The sequence below is a fragment of the Spermophilus citellus genome (genome assembly GCF_964194105.1).
Source record: "Spermophilus citellus genome assembly, chromosome: 2".
NCBI classification, from domain to species: domain Eukaryota; kingdom Metazoa; phylum Chordata; class Mammalia; order Rodentia; family Sciuridae; genus Spermophilus; species Spermophilus citellus.
Genome location: NC_138183.1, coordinates 246,404,853 through 246,425,448, shown reverse-complemented (window position 1 = coordinate 246,425,448; position 20,596 = coordinate 246,404,853). Strand labels below are relative to the sequence as shown.

At 60.2% G+C, this 20,596-nt stretch overlaps 1 protein-coding gene across 9 annotated transcripts in view; it reads left to right on the top strand.

The window, feature by feature from the left end:
• The window catches only part of SYT7 (synaptotagmin 7), a 61,041-nt gene that overhangs the window by 24,580 nt on the left and 15,865 nt on the right, over positions 1-20,596 (top strand). The window contains exons 1-7 of one of the 9 annotated variants that reach the window (XM_081278762.1): positions 249-675; positions 2,152-2,231; positions 5,788-5,919; positions 6,791-7,015; positions 10,289-10,657; positions 14,800-14,922; positions 19,729-19,864. In XM_081278762.1, the coding sequence (XP_081134888.1) occupies positions 661-675; positions 2,152-2,231; positions 5,788-5,919; positions 6,791-7,015; positions 10,289-10,657; positions 14,800-14,922; positions 19,729-19,864 (1,080 nt within the window). In that variant the 5' untranslated portion in view covers positions 249-660. Of the gene's footprint in view, positions 1-248; positions 676-2,151; positions 2,232-5,787; positions 5,920-6,790; positions 7,016-10,288; positions 10,658-14,799; positions 14,923-19,728; positions 19,865-20,596 lie in introns of those variants that run through there. The other 8 variants (XM_081278761.1, XM_081278760.1, XM_081278763.1 and 5 more) reach the window with 8 other exon arrangements.

The following is a 20,596-nucleotide window of genomic DNA, read 5'->3' as shown; positions in this document are numbered from 1 at the left end:
TATGGGCTCCTTTGGAGCCACCTAATGTCTCCTAACCCTTCCTGGATTTCCTATTAACTTGGGTTGCCCTATTAAAGTCCCCTGCCCCCTCTCAACCAAGCCGTGCCTTGGTCCTTCTCCACAGTACCTCCTGCTGCCAGGGACAGCTGCAGTCAGAGGGGATGGTTCTCTGAGCTGTAGGAAGAAGAGGGGCCGACAGAAGCCCCCAGAATGCCCTGGGTGAAGTGGGATCACCTACCTCAGCCCAGTCCTGCCTGGCCTTGGGGAAGGGGCAGCCAACTAGCCTGAGGAGAGGATGCTGGCCAGAGCAAGTTCTCCAGTCAAGACCAGAAATATGAGAGAGGATGAGGGGGGTGCCTCATCCCTCCTGGGGGGTGCCTGCAGGAGGGCCCACCCTGTCGGAGACCTAGAGAACAGTGGGTACCAGGCTCCTGCCAAGGGTCCTGCTAAATACAGCGTGGCCCCTAGATGTTCCCAGTCAGTACTGGAATAGTTTGAAATTTGAACTTCCGGATAATGAGAGGAGTGACGGGAGACAGAGCTGAGAGAGAACACTCTGTAGACCCAGAGGGTCCAGCGGCTCTGTAATTTAACTCTTAAGGTTCTGGCTCTGGCACCAGCTGGGCCCAGACCCCCACTGTGGGTGGGTCCCTAGAAGAGATGCTTCCACTACTGGTGAGTACCAGGTCCCCCTCTAGGGACCAGGGAAGGGACAACCCTGCCTTTGTGCAGCTCCATTCCAGGGAGAAGGAGCTGAAGTAAGCCAACAGAGAAACAATGGAGTCTAGAGCAGGGCATATCATCCTGGGGGGGCGGGGCGCATCTAGTGACATCACACCATTTCAGACCAGAGGAAAGAGACCAGAGGGGAAGGGACTTGGCCAGAGTGGCACAAGGAACATTTGACATCACTGGGGTGATGGAGGGGTGCTGGAGGTAGAGTGAGGGCTCTCCCTGGCCCCTTGCCGGGAGCTCCGTGCCTGTCCCTGGACAGGCGGCTCCCGTGGCCGGGCAGGGGCTGCCGCTGGCAGGAGCTCAGGGAAATGCCGCTCTGGTGACTCTCATTTTGCTTTCAGGAGAATGGAATAATTGACTGTTGTGGCTGTGGTGTTGGTGCACAGGACAGAATGTCGAGGAAGCATGGGGTGCATGTGTGTCTGTCTGTCCCCACTGTCCCCACCTAGCCAGGCAGGGGCAGGCCAGTGCCAATGAGTAAATGGACCTGGTGGGGGAGACCGCTTCAGCCCCCATGCAGCCTCCACCCTCCACTGCCTGTATCAGTCCAGAGCCTGGTCCAGGCCCGGGGCCCATGGGTGCGTATGAGGACGCTTGGTGGCAGCCAGGAATGTTAATGGGGCCGGGCTCTGCATGAGCTAAATTTAGAAACCCAAACCGAGAAGGTGACTGGCGCTCACCTTCCTGGCCGGCAGGCCCACTCGCCACTGCAGAGTGGCCCTTCCTCTAGCTGGAGGGCCTGGGTGTCCACCCCCTTCCCTCTCCTGTCCCCTCCTCATGCTGCTATGAGGGACTCTGGGGGATGTCCAGGGGCAGGCTGCCCCCCACACCTATGCCAGCCTACAGCCTCTCTTCCCAAGGCTCCCTTCTTCAAATGGCCCTCACAGCCCCAGGGCACCAGGACCCCAGGGAGCCCCCAGGTAGTGACGGACATAGCCATGGGCAGGACTGGCACGTGACCCTCTCCCTGCCCCCACTGCTCACGTCACTGGCCACTGCCAACCTTGCCCTACAGGGTGCCGCCCCCACCATCTGGGGGTGGTGACGTGAACAGTGTGACGTGGCCAGGCGCCTGAGAGCCGTCTGTCCGTGGCAGAGGGAACTGTTTCTGGGAGCCAGGCCAACGCCCAGGAGATGGGCAGACAGGAGGAGCCTGGTACCTGGGGGTCAGGCTGAGGTGCATATGGTGAGTGGCAGGCAGATCCTAGAGCCCACTGGGGCCCAGAAGCCACCAACCAGGGAGCAGGTACTGATGGGCTGGCACCCCCCAGTGGTGATACTCCCACACATGGGCTCTGGACCTTGCTGCCGAGGCTGGACTCTGATCTCCTCCCTTAACCTTGGGGTTCCTGTTCTGGGGAGGTGGGGAGAGTCCAGCCCTGACCCCTAAGAGTGACCCTGGTGCTGTCTCCACAGGGCAAACGCTACAAGAACTCCCTGGAGACGGTGGGCACGCCAGACTCAGGGCGTGGGCGCAGTGAGAAGAAGGCCATCAAGTAGGTGCCAGGCTGCCAGCTTGGGGGGCACATAGGCGACCCAGGTGGGAGGAACCCCTTCCTCCTCCTCAGGCCTGGCCACACACACAGTCCACAGTATCCCCTCACCCCCCCGAGGCCCTGCTCAGTATCTGCTCTGCATATTCCCAGCATCTCTGGGCCCTCAGGGCCCTCCTTCTCTGCCTGTGCCCCCACTGGTCCCTCACAAGCTCTCAGAGCCCCGGTTCCTTTCTCTGGCTGTCCCCACCCCAGCACTGTCTCTCTCTGCCTCAAGCCTGGTTGCTGCTCCCTCCATCCAACCTTCATGTCACACACCTGTGCTGACCCCTGGCCGGTCCCTAGACCTCTAAGCTCCTCCCGGGCCCTACTCCTGGGCTGGGAGCCTCCTCCTGTTGGGCTCAGGCTCTTGGCTCAGATTCTACCCGTGTTCTGAGGGCAACTTGGAAGGTGGGGCAGGCAAACCTTGGGGACCCAGCTGGTCCCAGTGCTGGACCTCTCTGGAAGCAGAACCGTGGGGAGAGTCGCCTCCCTCCCCTGTCCCCACCTCAGGTCCTGCTGCCTCTGACCTGCTCTGAGACCCATGTGGCAGACAGGTCTGGCTTCCCCCTGCAGACTGCCTTGGCCATCCCATTACTGAGGTCCCTGGAAGATCCCGGGAGAAGCGCCTGCTCACCTGGCGGGAGTGGGCAGGCCTCTGGGAGTGGAGGCTTCCCTGGAGCCGGTCCATCCCGGCCCTTTCTTCCTGTGGAACCCAAGCCTTTCCCGGAAACTTAGTGGGCATGGTCGCCCTCTCTTAGCCTGTCTGAGACCAAACCTGCTGGCCGAGGGGCTCTGCCAGGAAGCCAAGCCCCCAGCCCCTTCCCTCCTTCACCTCCAGGCCTGCTGCCCTCCCCCCACCAGCGTTTTCCCTGTTTTTCTTTCTCTTCTCTTCCCGCCCCGGTCCCTCTCTCCCCCTCCTTCCCACTTGGAGGGCCCCTCCCTGCCCCTCCCCTGTTTTCATCTCTTTCTCTGACCCTGGTTGGCCCCTTTACAGAAGCTGCGGGAGTGTGTCTGGGGTGGGGCTGCAGGAAGGGTGGGCCAGCTGAGGCTGGGTGGGTGGAAGCCTCAGGAGGAGGCTGTGGGGAGTCTTTGAAGCTGGGTTGGGTTGCGTGCTCTCCAGTCTTCAAAGCCGAGAGCTGGCAGGTCTCAGGGGCTGGTGCAGAGCTCGGGCCCCCAGCTTTCCGAAGGTGGGAGGGACAGTGTGGGGGAGCATGGGGCGGCACCTGTGCCACTCCAAGCTGGGCTGTCTGCAGCCACTGGCCGGGGCAGAGGGACTATCTGTGCCAGGTGATCAAACAGGGGTGCCTGTAGCGGGCCAGGAATCCTGGAAAGGGCCACGAGAGAAGACAGGCTTCCCAGCAAGGGAAGGCAGGCCAGCAGGGCCAGCAGGGCCAGCAGCCATCTCCGCCAGGCTGGGACCAGTGCCCGTGAGGGTTCTCTAAGACAAGGTGAGGCAGCAGCACCGTCCAGCCCGACTCTACCCTGAGCCCACCATCCACACAACCTAAGACCACCCTCACCCTGCTGGGCGAGGGGAAGGGAGTCACTGCCTATGTCTGTGTGACCCATATTCCCAGACCTGTGCCACTTATTTACTGCACAACTCCTGGTGGACTTAGGACCTCCCGAAGGGATTGTCTTGTCAAGGATTCTGGGAAGCCTCGTTCTTGATCAGCATTTCCTTCACCGTGTTCCTTGGAGCACTTGTGCCCCATAAATGATTAATGGTTGGCCATGGATCAGGGGTTCCACCTGCAATCAAGTTTAGGGAACACTGTGTGTGTACTCTGTCTCCCTTTTGGTGATACTGATAGTCATGGGCGGGTTAAAGGCTCTGCCTTGTCTTCGTAAAGGAACCACACACACACACACACACACACACACACACACACACACACTTCCTGAATTAAAGATCCTCTTTTCTAGTGCCACAGTGAGAACCTGAGGGACCCTGGAGCTCCATGGGACACAGGGCAGGAAACCGGCCTGGCAGTGGCACTGGGTGAATCTTTCTCTCTAGGACCTAGAGACCTTGGGTGGCTCTCAGTTTTGGAGATCTGAAAGGAGAAGGGGGAGGGAGGCCATCCTCCTGCTCCCGCTCTGTGACACCTGATGTAGGGAGGCCCCATCCACACCTTCGTGTGATACCCCGTTGCCAAGGGGCCCCAAGGACAGCTCTGATGGGGATGGGGTCATTTGTCAAGGGAGCGGCTTCCCCTGGCGCCCATCCTGCCTCTCCTGCCCCCACCCCAGCCTCCTTGTCCCTGGGACTGGCTCGGGGCTGGGGCTTTGAACATTGTGCACACAGCCCCCACCACCATCATGAGACTTTTCCAAGGTGAATTTCGTACAGTCAGACATTCTGAACCCACTAACTCTTCTGAGCCTAATGGTGGCATCTCAGCTTCTGTCACCTTTTGGTCCTTTGTTCCCGAGTGTGAGGTGAAGAACCAAGGCCAAGGTCAAACTCTCAGTGGGGAAAGAAGCAGGTTCCCCCCCAACGTTTGCCTGATCATCAGGGGGTGTGCCCCCACAGTGCCCTTCCCCCAACCACCCCTGACAGGACCTGCAGGGGCTCAGCCTCAGCAACCGCGCACGCGCACACATACACACACACACACACACACACACACACACATACACACACATGCACATGGCAGGCACCTGCCAGCTCCTTCAGAGCCTCCTCCTGAGCAGCATTCTTAGGGGCCAGAGGGGGCTCCCTTCCAGAACGGTCCTTTGGCCTGGGAGCTGCCTCTCCTTGCTCTGTCCCTTGGAACCCTAGGAGTCTGACAAAGTGGTGGAGACTCTTGTTCTTGGCTACCAGGGTCTTCAGGCCACCCGAACTTTGGCCACCTGCCCTCTTGAAAGTCCCCATACTTTGGATGTGTCTAGCATACTGGCTTCTCCAGCAGGACAAGTCAGAGCAGGAGGGTCGGGGACCCCGAGATGAGAGTCCCTTAGGAGCCCAGCAGCTTCACCTTAGAAAAGAACAGGGGCACAGAAAGGGCTGCCCTAGCTGGCCAGCCAGGTACACGCCAGGGGCCTGAGGCCAGGAGAGGTCACTGGCAGCAGGATCGGATCTACTTTCCAGCTTCTTCTAGCCAGAAACCATCGCCTCACCTTCTCCCACTGCACCCACCCCACCCAGGCTTGTCCCCGACCCCCTCCCCCTCTGTGCCCTGCTCTCATCGTCTCTCTCTCTCCCACCAGCTTCCCAGGTGCCAGGCTCCCGTCTGCCCATCCGCAGCTTGCCTCCTTTCTGCGTGGCCTCCCCTGGCCAGCCCTCCAGTGTGTGTGCGTGTGCGTGTATGGGCTTGCACACGTGTGCGCGTGAACAGGTGCCAGCTCAGGCTGTGGCGCCCGCCTGCCTTTCTTCCTCCCGCAGGAGCAGACCCTCGAAGCCCCGCCCTGTGGGTGCCCACCCCGGTCCCGTCCCTTCTGCCCCCGCAGGACTTGGAGTTCTTGTTTCTTCTTGTATCTCCCTGTTTTCTTCCCTCTCTCTCTGCCCCTCCAGCGATCTAGACAGAGACTTTTGGAATAACAATGAAAGCACAGTGCAGCAGAAATGGAGCTCCTACCCTCCCAAGGAGTTTATTCTAAACATTTCACCCTACGCCCCTTATGGCGACCCACGACTGTCCCTCAAGTGAGTGACTTTACCTGGTTTGATCATATGTACAAGTATCCGCGCACGCCCTCCTCTCCCCTGCCCTCTCCGGCCCACTTACTTCCCCCCTGCTCCTTGCCCCACCTCCCCACCCGTCCGCCCCATGGGCAGGCTGGCCATGGAGACGAGCAACCCCTCCTGCCCCACGCCTGCCTGTCCCCGTCCCACCCCTGCCCCAGGGCCAGCCACGCAGGAGAGCCCCCTCCAGCCGCCTGGCCCCACTGCCCCACCCTCTGTGCAGTCAGGATGGGGTTGCCCGTTCGGTCCCTCCCTCTTGGTTGTGGCTCGCTTTTTCCTCCCTGCTGTGCGCTGCTGCCGTGGCTGCTGGTGGTCGGTGGTCGGTGGTCGGTGGTCCGTGGCGGTGGTGGCGGTGATGGTGGTGGTGGTGGTGATGACTTCTGACTAACATGGCTTTCTCTCTCTCCCTGCCTGGGGGCCTCCTGGCCTGGACAGCCCGCTCTTCCTCCGTCGTTAACCCTTCGTTGTCCTGTGGGATAGAGTTGGAGGTGGCTGCCCTCCCCTACCCCCGCCGCCCCTGCCCCAGGCGGTGGGGAGGGGCCCCCCTCCATTGTCGTGGTGCGTTGTTCTCCGACCCCAGCCCACCCGGTGCCCCTTTCTCCTCTGCAGGCTCCACTGTTAACCCATCTGCAGTGCTGATGTCTCTCTCTCTCTCTCTGTCTGTCTCTTGTCCGTCTGTCTCTCTCCTTCTCTCTTGCTGTCTCTTTCTTCCTTTTATCTGTCGTTGTCTCTCCTCCTCTTCCACCCCTCCACCCCCACGTGTGGCCTGTCCTCTCTCCCCCACCGCCACCCCCGGTGCCCCTCTGGCCGGGCTGCCTCGTGCATGCCTCAGTGGCACCCTCCTGTCGGGCGCCAAAGTGGCCGCCGTGGCGGGGCTGGCGGTGGAGCGGGAAGGCCGGCTGGGGGAGAAGCCGGCACCGGTGCCACCACCCGGAGAGGACGCCTTGAGAAGCGGCGGGGCTGCCCCCAGCGAGCCGGGCAGCGGTGGCAAGGCGGGGAGAGGCCGCTGGCGGACGGTGCAGAGCCACCTGGCCGCAGGGAAGCTCAACTTGTCCAAGTGAGTGATGGCGCCCCAGGCCGCGGGAGCCGCAAGCGCAGGCCCACCCCTGCCAGGTGGACAGCGGGACCCCTGGCATGCCCGCTTCTGCCCCCAGAGGTGCCGTCCTCGGCCTCTGGCTCATTCCATTTCTTCACAAGATTCTCCCATCGTCCTTGCCATTGGGCACGACCAACTCAGCCATGCAGCGTCCCATTCCAGCCCCCCGGTGGCTGCCCGCCAGTCTGTCCCTTTGCCAGCACCCAGTCATTCCATTCTCCCCTGCAGAGCAGCTTCATTTCAGTCCTCGGGCCACCCCATCCTCTTTGGCCGGCTACCTCATCTCAGCTGTCAGGTCACCCTCCACAGGCAGCAGGCCCGTGGTTGTCCCCAAGGGATCATCCCATCCTTGTGGAGCCAGCCCACCTTAGCCTGCCTCTGCCACCCATCAGCCCCTGGGCATTTCCTCCTTCAGCCAGCAGGTGGCTCTAGACCCGACATTGAGCCACCCATCCTGGAACACCTGGTGACTCCATCAGCTTTCCCCAGTCTTGCTTGTCAACCATGACACCATCTGTTGCAGAATTTCATCCATGAGTGGCCGCCAGGCCGCCCCATTGGTTCATCTCATCTCAGCCATCCCCACTGGCTGTCCCAGTCTTGGTCAGTGAGCTGTCCCTCTGTCAGCTGCTGGGATTGGGTGTTCTTGGAGGTTGGATTGTTGAGCCCCAGCTAGCTTCTCTCCAGATGCCAGAGGACGATCTGGATGTCAGGCAGAAGAGCTGTCCCTTTTTAATAGCTGAGGTTGTCAGTCAGTCCCAGTCTTGGGTGATGGACATAGGGTTGGTCCCTGTTTTCCAAAGATGATATGCACCCCTCCTGAGGGGCAGGATTTTCTCATCTTGGCGTTTAGAAACTTCAAGTTCCCCGCAGTGGAGCCCTTCCTGTCCTAGGACCCTCAACTGTGGCCATTCTCATACATGGGGTGTGGCTCCACTTTCAGCTACTGGAACAGCCTCATTCTCCATTAGTGGATCAGCCACCCCCTTGGCATGCCAAGAGCCTTGACCCCTTCTTAGCTGTGGGCCTTCCTGTTGCTCAATATAGGGCCCACCTGGTTCTCTTTAGAAGTCCCACCAATGGGACCCCTGAGGGCCACCAGGCTGAGACCTCACTTGCTGGCTGGCTTAAATGAACCATGTCTACTTCTCCCCTCACATCTAGCCTCAGGGAAGTCCCAGAGGAAGCCCCACACCCCTCCAGAGTCAGGTCCCATGCCCGCCTTCCCCAAGCTGCCCCCCGCCAGTCTCCAGGCTGGCTAGGCCGCCATGCCATTTGCTGGCTCCAGGCCTGAAGGAACCAATTTTAGTTTCCTGTGACTGAGAGGTTGTAAATTGGACTAATTTTGGATGTGATAGGAAACCAAAATGAGGTCAGCAAGGAGGAGGGGGAGGAGGCCGCCAATGTGCTGTCCTCCCTTTGCCTCCGCCGGCCCCCAGGGAGCTGTGGGCCTACCTGGCCAGCCAGGCCTGGGCCTGCCCCTGTGATAGCCCTGACTCCAGGCCTGAGGCAGGCAGGTTGCTGCCCCTCCAAGACTGCAGCTGAAACCATGTTTGCTTTCTTCTTTCTCTTTCATTCTCTCTTTACTATACTTTCTCTCTCTCTCTCTCTCTCTCTCTCTCTCTCTCTCTCTCTCTCTCAGCCCACAGGGGCAGCCTAACTGTTGTCTTTTGGTTCCCAGGGTAGGTTCAGGGGGTGAGCAAGGCTGAGGTCTGGCTGCAGTGGTGAACGTGGTTCCCAAAGGCCCTGGGACCTCCTCTCAAGTACTCCCGTGGGTACTTGACCAGGGTGCTTCCCCGTGGTCCTGGGCCAGGGCCTGCACACTTCCTTCAGTGAAGGGCCAACTAGGAAATACTTAGACTTTGCCAGGCCAGCTGTCTCTCACACTGCTTGGCCCTGCTACGGCAGCAGAAAGGCAGTTACCGACAGTCTGTAAACTCATGCCAGTGGCTGTGTGCCAATAAAACTTTATTTACAAAAGCAGGGTTGAGCCGGATGCTGCCCACAGGCCACACAGTTACCAACCCCTGCCCTAGTCGTTGGATTGGAAGAGGGAGGGAAGGGAGGTGGAAGAGGAGGTTTGCACTCTGAAGTTCAGGGAGGAGAAGCAGCTGACCTGGAGCTGTTCAGCCCAGGCGCTGGCCCCAGTCTCTGGTGCTCTAGTGACATCCTGCCTCTGGCCCTGCCTCTGGGATGTACTGAAATCTCTGGCCAGGGCACAAAGCAGGCAGGTTATGTCAAGGGGAACCACAGACTCCTGACGTCAGACAGTGGCGTGAGAGTGTTTACGGATATAGCGCTTCCCCTGACCTCTGTGATGGAGGTGACTCAGGTTGTACCATTGTTTCAAACTCCCATCATACAGATGAAGAAACTGAGGCCCAGAGAGGAGACACCTTTCCCAGAATCTCTCGTGAGTAAGTGGCAGAGACGGCTTTGATCCCAGGTCTCTCTGACCCTACACGGCCTCTCACCTGCCAGGTCCTATTTCCTGTCTTTACCTGTCCGGCTCCCCACTGTTCTTCAGAGAAGCTGTGGGCCTGTGACATGAGTACTCTCAGGAATAAGACAAGATGGTCACCCGAGTCTCTGTCGGCACTGGGTCAAATGGCCAGGGAGTCCTGGGAGGAGGGCAAAGATACATCCCAGCACCTGAGGCAGCCTTGACCTCAGAGCAGTGGTCTGCGAGCCCAAGACCTCCTCCTCCCTCCCCTCCATGGACAGATTCTAAGGACCACTGGCTGATCCCCCTCACCAGGCATTTCTAGGCCAGCTCAGGTGCTGGCCTGGATTTCCTCTTGTCTCCGAAGGACAGTAGTACTCAGAACACAGAGACAGCATTTCCTGGTGTCCCCCCTCGAGAGAGCAGAGGGAGCAGCGGCCACAGCAGCCTCAGGGCCCCGGGACCTGCCTTCACCACGCAGCCACCGCCCTCAGATTGGCAGAGAGGTCGGCCCAGACAGGAGGCATCGGGGCTGTAGCCTAGCGGGGCCGAGGGCAGGGTGGTGGGGCCGACCTGGGGGCCTCCGGGCGGGCACACGGGCTTTTTAGCCTCATGGGTGAGGCAGTAGCGGCGACGGCGGCCAGGACGACTCAGATGGCGGCTTGGTGAGGTCCAGCCGAGCGAGCGCACCCTGCTCTGGGGCCTCAAGCCCTGGCCCTGGGCTCCTTTCTCCTCCACTGTGATCCCTTCACCTGCTTCTCCTTTCTCTCCTCTCCTCCACCCGCCCCAAGTTTCGAGGACTCCACCCTGTCCACGGCCACTACCCTTGAGTCTATCCCCAGCTCCACGGGAGAGCCGAAATGCCAGCGACCCCGCACCCTGATGCGGCAGCAGAGCCTGCAGCAGCCCCTGAGCCAGCACCAGCGGGCCCGGCAGCCCAGCCAGCCCACCACCAGCCAGAGCCTGGGCCAGCTGCAGGCCCACGCGGCCTCGGCACCGGGCTCCAACCCCCGGGCCTATGGCCGGGGCCAGGCTCGGCAGGCCACCTCGGCCGGCTCCAAGTACCGGGCGGCCGGGGGCCGCAGCCGCTCCAACCCAGGCAGCTGGGACCACGTGGTGGGGCAGATTCGAAACCGAGGCTTGGACATGAAATCCTTCCTGTAAGTCCTCCCCTTGAGCGGGCCAGCCCCCCACCTTCCCCTTCCAGCCTCCTTCCCCCCAAATCTCCTTGGGAGCAGCTGGTCACATGTCATCCTTCGTCCTCCATATCCTTGGCAGTGTGCCAAGCAGTCTCAGTGGTCCCCTCGGCAGCCTCTGTGGCTAGTGCCGGAGCATCCCTGTAACCTGAGCTACCTCTACTCTGAGGACCCCCGGACCCTCTTGGTGCTCAGAGAAAGGACCCACACCTCCAAAGTTAAATGGAGACATTAGACCATGCTACAGAAGTCCCTGAGGTCCGTCTCCTCCCGGTCAGGCCCAGGCTGCTCTGGGCCTCCCAGCCAGCCTCTCCTCTGCCCTACTCCCCTCCTAACCCTCTCTGCCACTCCACCTCCAGGGTCCTGCCCTCCTCCACTCCAATTGACCTCCTCTCTGTAACCTGACTCTGCCAGCCTCCTGCCCCACACTTCCTCCCTCCCTCTCACTTCCCCTGTCCCTGCCATCAGCCTGTCCCCTGTCTCTTTGACCTTCTGTAGCCACCTGTCCTCCAGCTCCTGCCATGGCTTCCCAGGGCTCCTTCCTCCCCATAATGCCCCTGCCCCCTGACAAACCTGAGATGCTCCCAAACTTCCGAACTTGTAAACCACAGCCTTCTCTCAAGTGCACAGGCCCAGGAGGAACCCGCTGCCAGCATCCAACCTTAGTCACTTCCCCCAGCTGTTAGCGCCCCCTGCTGCCTGCCTTAAGGGATGGGCCCCTGCCCAGAAGCCCCCTCCCCAACAGCCTTCTGGGCACCTATACTCGCTCTTAGCCCAAGACCGTGTGGGCTGTAGTTCCCAGCATCACACCCTCCTCCAGCCTAACGTGGGCTTCCTTCCAGGCTCTGGGGACCGTTCCCATCACCCGGGTCTTTCCTGGGAACACTTTTCAGGAGCTGGAGACCAGCCAAGTAAGACTGGGAGAGGAGAAGGGGAGGAAGAAGGGTAAGCCCAAGACAGAGGCCCAGCTCATGACAAGATACAGGGAATTGGAAGGCATGCAGGCTCCTCAGAGCGTCTGTCTATCCAGCTGAGAGTCCAGCCTGAGCTTCCAGGGCAGTTGGGGGCAGTGCCCCCGGGAAAGGCCCTCCAACAGAAGAACCAGCTTTTCATGCCCATGCAAGAGACCTGTGGCCCCAGCCCAGCAGGGTGCTGCCTGGCTCTGACAAATCAGGGCAGCCTATCCGCTGACCCTTCAGATCCACGGGATCCCTGCACCACACAAGATGCCCGGCAAAGCCCCCTGTCTGGGATGGACGCTGTGGCCCTGGAGTAGATCTAGAAGAGTCAAGGAATTGGTTCTACCATGGCCTGGAGAGAACGGCAGGCCAGCTGGACCCCACACTTCTCTGCTCCTTACTTCCTGTCCTCATGGCATCGGAATGTGTCCAGGATCTCCCCAGCTGCAGGAGGAGCCCTGGGTACCAAGTGCCTGCCACCTTCCTAGTCAACCAGGACCTGATGGGTGCCACTCACATGCTAGCATCCTGTGATGGGTGTCCCTCAACGTGCCAGCATCCTGTGCCTGCCCTTCTACCCACACGGGAGCTCTCACTCCCCCTACCTGCTGCTGCCCCCAAGTCACCGGCCTCTCAGCCCCTACCTCCTCTACTTGCCCCTCAGCAGTGGTCAGCAAATTCTGCCTGTAAAGGCCTGATGATATTTTAGGCTTTGCAGGACTCACGTCATCTCCGTCACATGTTCCTTTTTCCTTTCTTCTTTTTTTAATCTTAGCCCTTTAAAACTATATAGACCACCTGGGTGCGGTGGCACATGCCGTGATCCCAGTGGCTCGGGAGGCTGAGGCAGGAGGATCGCAAATTCAAAGCCAGCCTCAGCAATTTAGCGTGGCCCTAAACAATTCAGTGAGAGCCTATCTCAAAATAAAAATATTAAAAAAAAAAGAGCTGGAGATGTGGCTCCATGGTTAAGCACCCCTGGGTTCAATCCCTAGTACCAAAAAATAAATTAATTAATTAGATGTACAAAACATTCTTAGCCTATGGACTGTGCACAAACAGGCCACAGACCACCATTTGCTGACCCATGCCATGCAGTTTAGGTGACCTGTTTTGGAGACTCTTCTCTTGCTCCCAATACCAAGGCCCCTTCAGAGGTTCAAGTTGGGACGGGGCCGTCCAGGCCCTGCAGGACCCATCCTTTGGTCAATAGGCATCCCCTCCAACATGGTCGGCATCTCCCCCTACTCTCTGGCTCCTGCCCCTTATCCTGCCCTTGAGGCCTACAAAGCTGCAGAGAGTGACAAGTTGGGTGTTTATGCAGAGGCCACTCTGTTTTTAAGAAGAGCAAAAGGAGTCTCTGAAAAATGCATTAACCAGGGAAAAACATGTTGTTTTCCCTTGGTTTGCCTTCCCCCAGCTCCAACAGCTCCCGAGCAGCCAAATGGAATTTTACCAACTCTGAGAGAGTACCGGTGGGCAGGAACAGAGGGAACAAGGACTCATCCTGAAGGAAGCGGCAGCGTTGCTCCCCAAAAGTTATATGCAAGAACAAGTGTCAGCCTGCAGTGGCGGTGCCCAGGACCAAGACACAAAGACGAAGCAGGACCCTGCAGCTACCCAGCTTCTTCCCGGTGCTCAGCCCCCAGGGGCATCTTCCTCTCTCCAGAACCCCTGTGCTCTCAGCCCTCATCTCAGAGGCCATTTCTCACCTGTTTGAGTTCCTTTTTGATGGTCTCTCTGGGGAATAATCACAGCCAGCTCTTGCCTTCCTTCAGTGGTTGAAGTGGTAGATTCCTGACCCAGGACCCTCTCCCTTCCAGAACATTCCATCCGTCTTGTCACCTTTCCCTTGGCCCTTCTTGTGATTGGCTTTCAGGCCCGCCCCATCTGAGAATGCCTCCTTGTTTTCATGAAAGACATAACACCCGACGAGCTCCACAAAGCCACCAGAAAATGCTCACGGACTCTGATGGTTTCGAGAGGCAGCCACCACCCACGCTTCCTTTTCTTCCCAGGAAAATGCAGGTGACCCCAGCAAAGATCCCTGGCATTGCCCAGTGGTTCTCAGAGAAGGCACTATGACCTCTGACCCCAGACTACTGTCCACTCCAAGACTCTTGGCCTTCTCCGTGCCTGCCCACCCATTCTGCCCTGGCCATGCTGCCCTCAAAGCACCATCACCCTCTGCAGGCGCAGGCTCCCTGCAGTCCTGCCAAGGCTTCTCCACACCTTGCCAAGTTCCTGCACTCTCTCTCTGCCGTCGCGTTTCCATGCCTTTTGGACTGCTTCTCCAGTGAGAGGCCCCTGAACAGGACCTGCAGTCTTTGGCAGGCGTTCCCTGGATCTCTAGAAAGGGGGACACAGGAGAGGGTCTGCTGTGCCCAAGTACACCACATGCCAGAAGGGTCTTCCATTCTCCTCTGATGGGCTGTACATCCTTGGGCCCCTTCTGGCTTCAAGGACATCTGGTTGACCATGACCCAGAGAGGTCTGTGATGGGCTTCCATGATCACAGGGTGCAGTGCCCATTGGATTTCAAATTTCTAAGATAGAGCTGGGGCTATCGCTCAGCTGCATGCACAAGGCCCTGGGTTCATAAAACAAACAAACAACAACAACAACAAAAAAAACCAAAGATGATCCCCTCTGAGAACCTGAACCTGCATGCACAATCCTAGAACAAGATGGTCATGGAGCCCCGCCCCCTTCTCCCAGGGCCCAAGATGACCCGAGCAACTTCAGCTGGGGATTCATTAGCCTTTAAAAATCTGCCATGTCCCAGGACCTGAGCTCCACTCCTGCCCCCACCGCCCCCAGCTGTCTCTATGTGTTCCCTTGGAACTGACCCACCAGTGACAATCTCAGCCCTGTGTCATGTCACCGCCCCCCCCCACAGTCTGCTCTTGGCCCAAGGCAAGAGGGTCCCAGGCTGAGGACAGCTCCCCTCTGTGCCCTCCCCGCCTCCCTCCTCTGTCCCACCACTGTTGACAGTCCTGAAGTTGGCTTTTCTTTTCCTGCAGGGCCAGTTTCTTACGCTTTTTTCTTCTCTCTCTTTGTCTCTGTCTCTGTCTCTCCTTCCCCCCCCCGCCCCTGCCTGTGGGGCCTCTTGGTCTCGCCCTGGCTGGTGGGCTGCCCACCGGGCAGGGAAGGCCGGATGGTGGTGCTATCCTTGGTCTTAGGGCTTTCGGAACAGGATGACTTTGCCAATATCCCTGACCTGCAAAACCCAGGAACCCAGCAGAACCAGAACGCTCAGGGGGACAAGAGGTACGAGCACGGGCGAGGCCCGCGGCGCCGCAGAGACGGAGGCACGGGAGGCCGACCGCCTTGACCGGCCCGGCTGCTGGACCAGGCGGTGGTGCCTTCAGCGGACGCTGGAGCAGGAGGACGAGCCCCCTCCCCCGCTGTTGCCCCCTCACAGCCACCTTGGTGGTATCCCTGGGGCTATGAAGGGACCATTCTGGATCAAGCCTGCTCCCCAGCATGCTGGCCCTGGCGGGCAGCGGGAGCAAGCCCAGCCTTCTTGGCCCCATCTCCCTGCTTGGCCCCCCTCTGCTGCCCCCTCCATCTTTCATCTCTGCCCCACCCCCGACCCGGAAATCCCCGTTTCCCTGGAGGTTGGTGGACTGTGGAGGGGATGTCAGGGGAGGGCGCCAGCCTCACCCCCTCATCCCCGCCCCCTCAACCCCCCTGCTGCCTGGAGGTCCTGTGGGGCTGCTCAGCCATGGAAGGGGAGCCCCTGGTGAGGAGGGGATGGGGCATGGGAGAGGCCTGGTGACCAGAAGGGCAGCCCCTTAAGGCCAGGTTTCAGGATGGCAGGGCCAAGAGCAGCTGAGGCAGCTGCTGGCGCAAGGGGGGGGGCGTGGTTCCGTCAGCGCCCAGGGTCGCTGCTACCCTCAGGGCCCTGCAGAGCCCCGGGATAGCCATGTGGCCGCAGCATTGGCGGAGCAGAGGCTGAGCACTCGCACCTCCACAGCCCGGGCCTTGGGGAGGTCAGGGGAGCAGCTCCCACTGCCCCCAGCGTCCAGGAGGGCACTGCTTCAGGGGAAGGGGAAAGGTGGGGGGCCTCAGTGAAGGAGGCATCCTGCATCTGGTCCAGCCTCCTCCCCACCTGGCCTTAGGCTGGGATGATCACACACCTGTGGTCCCAGAGATGGGAGGAGGGCTCGTCACCTATGTTAGGCCTGCTTCCCACGAGGTCAATGGGTCGTGAGGCCCAGCAGCCAGGACACTGCCCATACCGCTGGTGTGGCCAGCGCCTCACTCTGCAGCCTTGGCAGGTCACGGCCCTTCCTAGGCCTCTGCTTCTACAGCTGTCGAGTCAGGGACAGCAGGGTGACCTCTAAGGAGCAGCCCTTCCGGCTCAGACATGCTAAGCTTCTATTGAAGAAATGGGCCTTGGGCTAGAGCATTTGTCAGACCCTGTGAGCTGGACAGGGACTGTTTGGACAGATGACCCTTTGGGGGCAGGAAAGGACTGGCCCGGGCTGCTGCCAGGGGCTTGTGGGTTAGGAAAGAGTGGATAGCCTGAGACTCCGAGGACTGGCTGTCCCTCCCGCGGCTTCTGGAGACCGGCCCTCTCATCTCCTTCCCGCTGAGTCCATGCTGCATGTCTGTGGTGGGCCGCGAGTCCCTGGAGAGTGGGCGGGGAGAGTGGGGCCCTGGCCTTTCACTCCTTGGCACAGATGGTGTCAGGCTCTGGGCCCTTGTCTGGGGTATGGGGAGAGGCGGGACCTGCCACTCCCAAACCCCCTGCGCCCTTCTCAATGCTGGGCCGCAGGCAGGCCAGAGGGTCATGGGGAGAGGGCCAGGGTCACGGACAAGAGGACGCAGGGGGTGCTAGAGCCCCCTGAAAGCCTGCTAAGAACCTGAGCCTCTGGCTGGGGAGAGGTGTGGAGCGTGAGGGAGCAGACGCAGGCTGGAAACGAGATTTCACCCCACCCGTGTTGACCAGCCGGCTCATCGTCACCCACGGCCTATTTTTACCTCCTCACCACTTAGGTCTCACTTCATATTTTAACACACCCATCCCTTCTGATCATGACATCAGCTTGTCCTCTGCCTTCCTGGGAAAGGGGGAGGGGCGTGGAGGTGGCAGCTCTCGCCCCACCCAACCTGACTTTCCCAGTGGACACCTACCATTCCCACCCGGCCATGCCCACCCACCCGGGAACTCATTCCTCACGGCCCATGGAGCATTTCCCCAAAGGTGGGCCACCACAGCGGGGCTACAGAGTCAAGTGCTTCCCCTAGCAGGCCCTCCCCACCCCCAAGCTTGGCGCAGCCATCTTGGCTAGGCCCAGGCATCTTTGGTCCCCACCCTCTGGGCGCCGGTAACTTCCAACCTTATAGTACTGGCTGGACTACCTGTCCCTGTTCAGCTTTCCCCTCCAGACCCAGAGTCTGCCCTTCTGCACCCCATTCCACCCCTCCCAGCCCAGGGACCCTGTGGCTCTTGTTTGGGAGAACATGCCTCCCTTGGCCCGTAGCAACAGGCTTGTGGTAGACAGGGCCCAACGGAGGAGGAAGAGCCACTCCAGGTCCCAGACAAGATGGCAGTGTGGCCAAGGGACCACGGGAAGGTGGGAGGGGCAGTCCCTACCATCCCTTCAATCCCAGAAGGCCCCAAAGCCCCCACTCCAGGACCCTCCAAACCCTGGGCCTCTAGGTGGGACCACGCAGTGCTCTTGGGCCTCGGGGGGAGCTGGCCACTGGCCCCAGGCGGGCGACTGCCTCACTCATTCTGCACCACCCACCCAGCCACCCACCTCATGCTCACAGCCATCCTCTCTCCATTGCTCCTGGGATCCAAATGGTTTCCACCGTGGCCCCACCCCCACCCCGGTGGGGGGCAGGGCGGGGCCAGGCCACCCCCATTGCTCGCCTCCTCCGAAGCCACCATGTTCCTCTGCCCCTGTGTGTCCCCTGCCTCCTCTCTGCCTCTCCTGTTGGCCGCCTCGCTCCTCCTTGTCCCTGTCCACCCAGCAGCCTTCTTCACATGTCTCTGACTAACTTTTCTTGGCCCCTCTCTCTCTCCCTCTCTCTCTCTCTCTCTCTCTCTCTCCCTCTTTTTCTCTCTCTGCCTCCTTCCTCCCATCTGCTCCTCACAGGGATGTCCCTGGGCCGGTGACAGGCCCCTTGGCCTCTCCCTCTGCCTCTCCCCGGGCCTTTGTCTCTCCGTCTCTCTGTCCTGTGACCTCCGACAGCTTTGGTGGCGCTGACCATCTTTCCCAGGCTGCTCTGCAGCTGTGCCGAGCTGTGGCGTGGCCAAAATAACTCGACTTCTCATACCTTCAGCAGTCAATCTCCGCTCTCCTCCTCTCCTGCTCTATTTTTAACCTGACTTTACCTCTCCAGCTATTTCAGTCTCCTCTTCCTCCCCGCGCTGTCTGTGTGAGCACGTGTCCACGTGTGTGCGTGTGTGTGTGTGTGTGTGTGTGTGTCCCCGTGTGTGCGGGGCCGCACATGCGCCCCCCCAGCTGCGTGTGCTGCCGTGTCCGTGCCTCTGGGAAGGGTGTCCAGCCTGTTGAGGGCGGGTGGGTGGCTCCCTGTTGTCACAGCAAGGCCAGGTTCTCACAGCAGGTGTATCAGGCACCTGATAATTGGGCTGTCTGTCCCTCCTCCTCCTTTCTGTTTTCAGTCTGTCCCGGTTCACGTGCGCACCTTGGTACGCCTGGGTGTCCCCGAGTGGGTTTCCTCCGGGGACCTAAGTGTGCCCATCACTGTGTGTGTCCTCACGGCTGCTCTGGTTGACCTGCCCGATGCCCATGCTATTCTCTCCCTGTGCCCCGGGTGTCTGCCCGCCTCGTGTGTTGGTGTGTGCGTGTCTGTGCGTGTCTGTGTGCACACCCTGCTCTTGGGTCCTGGCCTCCCCTCCGGGGCCTGGCATAGTCCGTGCATGTCTGTATGTGCCCGTCGTGGCCACCTGTGTGCTGGTGGCCAGTCTGTAGCAGAGGGCCGAGGCTTGTGTCCATCCTGTGTGGCTCCCAGTCTGTGACTCTGCTCTGAAGGCTGTTCTATTCTAGCCTGTCCCAGGCCCCGGCTGCCGGTCCCCATCACCTCCTCGCTGCCTGCCCCCACCTCTTCCTTCTCATGGGACGTTCCAGCCTGGTCCCTGGGCAGGCTTTCAGGAGCCCCTTCCTGACTCCCAGCTGACCGTAACCTGGGCTTCCCACCCGGCCGCGGAGCCAGAGCTCCTAGCCTCCTGGGAACGGCATGGAGCTGGGTGCTGACTGGTTGCTTGGTGGGTCCCCCATCTTTCTTTGGTCCTGGGTGAGAGCCTCATCAAGTGTGCACACCTCCGAGTAGGAGCAGGGTGGGGACTGGGGTGCACAGAGGTGACAACTTGCCCTACCCAGTAGGTGCTTTTAAATCTAAATCAGCTTCAATGAAATAGAATCTTCAGTTCTCAGTCATGCTGGCCGCATTGCAAATGCCTGCTCGCCTGTGTGGCCAGTGGCTAGTGCTTCAGAGGATTCAGACAGAGAACACTTAGGTTTGGTAGAAATTCTGCCTGAGTGAGCTGTGTGGACAGGGGTCCTGACCTCACCTGGTCCCGAGGGTGGAAGAGCACCTGTGCTCTGCATAGCCTGAGTAAATAGGTGGGACACCTGGAGACAGACACTGGCATGTTTGCAGAGGGTAATGACGTGTAGAGGCACCTGGTCTCCACCGGGAGCCTCCCCAGTGAGCCTCCCCCTCCCAGGCTGGGGGGCAGGGTGGAGCAGTCCTCAGCAGAGGGGTGCAGACTCAGAGACCAACCATGCAAGCCAGTGCTTGAGGGCTAGAAGGCTTCTGGGGAACCCAAAGAGGGGGAACCCCACTCCAAACAGCCCCCCATGGGGTTAGTTAAGCGAGAGGCACCTGGGGCAGAGGCTGCAAGGGGGATGGGCCCTGAGCACAAGTCTTTGGGGAAAAACAGGCCTCCTGACGGACACGAGCTCTGCCTCTGCCGGCCTGCAGAAGGTGGCAGGGGCTTGGGTCCTCCGAGAAGGTCCCGCTGCCACTCCAGGCCCGTGGCGCCCAGCCCAGCCCAGCTCTAGTCTGCACTCACTGGGACTCCCCCTCTCCCAGGTTGCCTGCAGGAGGTAAGGCCGTGAACACGGCCCCAGTGCCAGGCCAGACGCCCCATGATGAGTCTGACCGCCGGACCGAGCCCCGCTCCTCCGTCTCGGACCTCGTCAACTCCCTCACCAGCGAGATGCTCATGGTGAGAAAGGCAGGGGGCCTGGGCCCCACAGAGAGCTGGGCTGGGAGGCAAGGCGTGTGTGTGTGTGTGTGTGTGTGTGTGTGTGTGTGTGTGTTGGAAACTGGACGGCCTGGGACTGGCCTGCTTGGGCAGGGGACCCAGCCAGCAGTAGCCTGGAGAGCTGGGCACAGTGTGCTGACAGTGTGACTTGAGTGAGCAAGGCCTGGGGTCTCTTCTCAGCTCTTTTCACCAAAATGACCTCTCTGGGCCTCAGTTTCCTCATCTGTCGGGTGAAAGTAAGGATGCCTCTCCTGCTTTGATCCCCTTCCAGATCGAGAAGGGACCTCGTGAGAGAGAGAGAAGGGCTGATAGATAAAAAGCCGGGTAGTAGACTTGGGGCAGTAGGATGACTTGGAGCGGGATCCCTGGGGTGGAACTCCCAGCTGAGGCCATCTCACCCCCACACCAGCACCCTCCCCACTTCCCATTGCTGGGCGGCTCAGAGAAGAGGGGAGCAGAGCCACAGGTCCTGACTCTTCTGAGGGGACAGCTGTGCTGGGGTGCTCCTCTCCACAGCTTGCAGGATTCAGACCCCAGAGTGCTTCACCAAGGCCAAGGGTGTGGTTCATATGGCGCCCCCTGGTGGCCGCAATGAGGCCACTTGTCCTTCCTGTACTTTCCAAAGAGTCCCTGAACTAGGCCAGAGGGGTTTCCAGACAGCACCATTAAAGCTCTGGCAGCTCAGAAGTCCCA